At 35.2% G+C, this 4,694-nt stretch overlaps 1 protein-coding gene across 2 annotated transcripts in view; it reads left to right on the plus strand.

Annotated features, from left to right (window-relative positions):
* The window catches only part of slc1a2b (solute carrier family 1 member 2b), an 18,589-nt gene extending 14,690 nt beyond the window's left edge, over positions 1-3,899 (plus strand). The window contains exons 9-11 of one of the 2 annotated variants that reach the window (XM_015017416.1): positions 379-513; positions 652-916; positions 3,668-3,899. In XM_015017416.1, the coding sequence (XP_014872902.1) occupies positions 379-513; positions 652-916; positions 3,668-3,739 (472 nt within the window). In that variant the 3' untranslated portion in view covers positions 3,740-3,899. The remainder of the gene's footprint in view (positions 1-378; positions 514-651; positions 917-3,667) is intronic. The other variant, XM_015017417.1, reaches the window with a different exon arrangement.
* Positions 3,900-4,694: the final 795 nt, after the last annotated feature.

Genomic DNA, 4,694 nt, shown 5'->3' on the forward strand with positions numbered 1-4,694 from the left:
CAGTGAACAGCGATCGAAAGCATGTCAGCAAGTTTACTTTCTAATGACTTGGGAAGAAACAAAACAAAACAAAAAAAAAGATTTGGAGTGCAGGCAAAGTCTGAAATTGAATCCAACTGAGATATGAGGTCAGCCAGGTTGGTGTTGACAGCGCTTTCACTTGGTAAATGAACTAATTTGAAAACTGCATTCAGGTTATCTTTTCTGAATATCTGAAACATGGAGTAAAGGAAAAGGAGAGGCAATTTTTTTTTCTTTTTTTCTTTTTTTATTTGCAACTCTGTATGTTATGTTTTTTAAGATTTGGAGTTTTAATGGTCATATTTAAGTGTAGTTCACTTTTAGAGATCTAAATAACTTTGTTTCTTTTTTCTTCAGTCTGACAGCCACTCTCGCCAGTGTTGGAGCAGCCAGTATTCCCAGTGCCGGCCTGGTGACAATGCTGTTGATCCTTACTGCCGTTGGCTTACCAACTCAGGATATCAGTTTGCTGGTTGCTGTTGACTGGTTATTGTGAGTCTAACAGACTAACAGACATAGTCTGGTTATATTTTGTTCATTTAATAGATTTCTTATATTACATTGTCCACAAAAAAAAATAATAATAATAAATGTACGATGTCTTTAAAATCTTGGTTTGTTTCTCCTCAGGGATCGTTTCAGGACCTCAGTGAATGTGGTGGGTGACTCCTACGGTGCAGGGATTGTGTACCATCTGTCCAAAGCTGAGCTGGAGGAGCTGGATGCGCAAACGGCTAAATCAGACGACATCGAAATGATGACAAAGACCCAGTCCTACTACGACGACATGAAGAACCACCACGAGAACAATTCCAACCAGTGCGTCTTAACCGCAACTCCTTCTACAGCTGCTACTGCCAATGCTAACAATTCTGTCTTAGTAGATGAATGCAAGGTACTATTAACGCTTTCTGACATAGAGACTTCAATATAACCCTGTGCCGTTTCATGCTCATCCTGCAGCTTTGCTTCGTTCTGCATGCTTTGCGCCGACTCTTTGTAAGCAGAGATGCACTTGCATACACTCTTTATTTCACATGTGCACCAAGTTTATTTACTCGTCTGGAACAGCCGCTTTTGTGTTTAATGATCATTCAACATTTAAAACACAGTTCAAAACATAGTTGATGTGCTTGCATAGACAATTATAGACAGATCAGCTATCCCCCTAAGATGACGTTATGGGACAAAGTATGAACTTCCTCAATATGACTCTGAGAAATTATTTAGCGGCGTCACATCTAACATAAGTTCAGAGTAGCTCAATAAACACAGCCGTAGTTTCAATTAAAACGTTTCTATAAATATTTTAGCTGCTATGTTCTGTTTATTCAACGTAATATCCAGCGGGTTTACTTCACTTTATCTTGTTTTGTGGCTGATCATAAATGTTTAATACATTTTTTACTTATTTATCCTTTTAATTTAAAATGCAGTGATGGGAAGTGTTGCATAATTAGCAGTTCATGCATAACTAATGCACACCTCTCCATCCCACAAAGAGTGATTAAGTGCTCTAACACAGTCTCTTTGTCTCAGCTCTGAGAACTGTTCAGCGAAATCAAAAGTTAATGTAACGCTAATGTAGAACAGAGCACAGGTTAAATCTCAGCTATAGATTTTTTTTATTTTTTGTAACTTTCATACTATTACTTGCACACTTGGGTGCAAAAAGTCAGATGATAAGATTTGTATTTCTGATAAAGGGTGTGGCCAAGCAACACTTTAAGCAAGTAAAAAAAAATTACAACCACCTGTTTTCAATGTCCAATTCTTAAATACATTTTTTATATGTATATGTGACACAAAGGCATGCTACTTCCAGGGCTTACATTTTATTTTTTTCATTTATTTGTTTTTTGTACATACCATGACTCACATTGCTAACCCTGCTCCACACTGCTGTAGAAGGCTTGCAAAAAAAGACAAAAAATAACAATGCACTTATTTATTTATTTATTTATTTATTTTATTTTTATTATTTATGTTTTTGTACATTGTTTAAATTGATGTGTATATTTTGCATGGAGCATTAAGATTTTATTTTGTTTCATCTTATATTTACTTTTTTTCATTCCACGTTTTGTGGAGTTGTTATTAACCTATTTATACAAAATAATCACTTTTGTAGTTTATTCCCAAATCAAACGCTTCCATTGCCATAAGCATGAGCCTTGTTGGTTGTCCAGAGGTTCACATAATCTGCCACTTCTGCTTCTGTAGAAGAAAATAAAAACAGACCTGAATGCATTTTTATTTGCTAAAACATTAACAAAGTACAAGATACATGGAAAGTGATGATTGTTTTGTACATGGGTAGCAAATAATTTATAAGTACAAGTTTTAAAATATGACATGCCTACTTCAGGGGAGGGTCAGGAAACTCAGAGGTAAACATGTAGTGATACTTATTCCAGTAGTAAAAAAAATCCGTTTTGCTGCTTGGAAAAAACATTTTAAAAAATCATATAAATATGTATATAAAATATTTTCCAATTGTTAAAAGCTAATATAATTTTGGATCTCGCTCCGTATAGTTTGGTTTGTAATCTCATGTAAAAATGTATTTTTTTTGGATAATTTACTTTTGAGGCAAAACAAGTTAGTAAACAATGAAAGGAATTGTATTTTTTTATTATTTTATGTTTTTCTTGCATTTCTTTTATTATTGTGTCTACCTTGAGTTCAGAAGTTTTAAAAGATTTATACTATAATGTTACGACAGATGGAAAAAGGTTCTGGATGCTTCTTAATGTTTGAAGTTAAGTTTGGGTAAAGGGTTGTAGTAGTTAATAACTCTTTAACTTTTGTTGATCTTCCATTTAAGATAAGTCCTGATCAGTAGCTTAGCTTAGCTAACAGCTACTCTGAGAGGGGATTTCTACCGTCTTCAAACAAAACCTTGGTAGGGTGCTGTGCAAATGCTGCTTTATGAACTTTTAAGTCATCTTCATTTTTGCTTTGGAGGTAAAATTTTCACAGAAGTTAAAAAAAATATATTTACACAGAAAGTGAAGTTGGAAGACGTGCTACACGAATGATCTTCCTGAATGAAACATGTTCTGAGAATAGAATGTGTAAAGCTTTTCTAGAAGAGTGTCTGGTACAAAAGTAAAACAGGACAAAAGCAGCAAATAATATCACATGTTTAAGGAGTAATGTTTTACTAGTTTAATCTTTTATTTGGTACTTTACACTAGCAAAAAAGCATTTTTATGTTTTTTTTCTTCAGATGTTTCACACTTGAAGCTCACTGATGGTGGTCTAAGCCCACTTTCCTTTATTCACTGTAAAACTTATCAACCATTGTGTAAACAATGACTCTATTCAAATGTGAAAGCAGCCTAAAGTTCATAAAACAGCATTCACATAACCCACCTCTGAATGTTTGAGATTGAAGTTGTTCTAAGCCTGTAGAAGTCCACATTGTTATTCGCATAGGTTAACGTTAACTTCAAGTGTTTATGATTGTGGATTTATCCTAAATGCAAACAAAGAGATCTATGTGCTGCAATAACATATTACCTGCGCTTCCTTTAAAAGCACCTGCAAATGTTCTAAATTCTCCTTTGACTGTGAAGTTACCTGTATTTTTTAATGTGTGCCATGGATGAGCTGCTTAGATCTCCCTGCTGACTGCTTGCAGGTAACCTCAGCCGCTAACGGTTCTGCTGCGGAGTGCACGCTTGTTGAGGAGGAACCATGGAAACATGAATAATGGCAGCACAGAGATCCCCCTGCTCCTGGGCTCCACGAGCTTTCCTATCTGGTGATAAAACAAGAAGAGTGAATGAAAAGTCACATGAACAGAACTACTAATGTTTTTTTTATTTTTTTTTTATGTAGTTTTATTTTTTTTTATCCTTAGTCCCTTTAAGAAGTTTTTGTATTTTGTCTATCTGACTGCTATGTTATACTAATTCACATAACCGTGAACTGACAACAGAGTTATACCTCACCTGTTAGAGCGCAGTCACATCCTGTGTATCAGATACTTGCACGACATACTTCAAGGCTTGGGGAGGGAAGAAAGAGAGAATTATTACTAGATTTTTTTTTTTTTTTTTCCTCAGGAGTACAGTTCAGTTTATGTTTATAAGAAAAGCAACACAGTAGTGGTGCAACACACATGCACTGAGGGTATCTTCTACATATTATAAAGATGGCTCCTTTTTTCTGAGTGGGAGGATGAGTGGGAATCACACCAATAACTGATGCAACTGATTTTATCTGTGCTGAACATGCTGTATTTACACCTTCATAAAAATCTCCATGGTACATCAATTTACAGTAATCATGTACTCTGATCAAAGGAAAATCCCTCTGAGCCTCTTCACATACAAGTATTTGTTTGTGGAAACAAATCCTGGTTTCCACAAACCAGGATTTGTTTCCCCTCCTCTTTTTTTTTGTCTTCTGTGAAGAAAATTGACATTCTTCTTTCACGTGTTGACAGAGATTTTAAAACTAATTTATTTGTGTCAAGAAAGCATGACCAAGTCAAGAATAGGGACCAAACAGGCATATCGTCAACCGGCTAACAGGAGCCTTTCCTCTGCCTCCTTACGTACTTGCAACACATTGTCACATTTGTCTACAATATGATGCAAGCAAAAACCCTAAAAAAAAAATGATAAAGCACTTTTCCCTTTTTTCCGCAAAGTAACTTTATG

This window comes from Poecilia latipinna, unplaced genomic scaffold, assembly GCF_001443285.1.
Source record: "Poecilia latipinna isolate Pla-1442-1.1 unplaced genomic scaffold, P_latipinna-1.0 Scaffold2139, whole genome shotgun sequence".
NCBI classification, from domain to species: domain Eukaryota; kingdom Metazoa; phylum Chordata; class Actinopteri; order Cyprinodontiformes; family Poeciliidae; genus Poecilia; species Poecilia latipinna.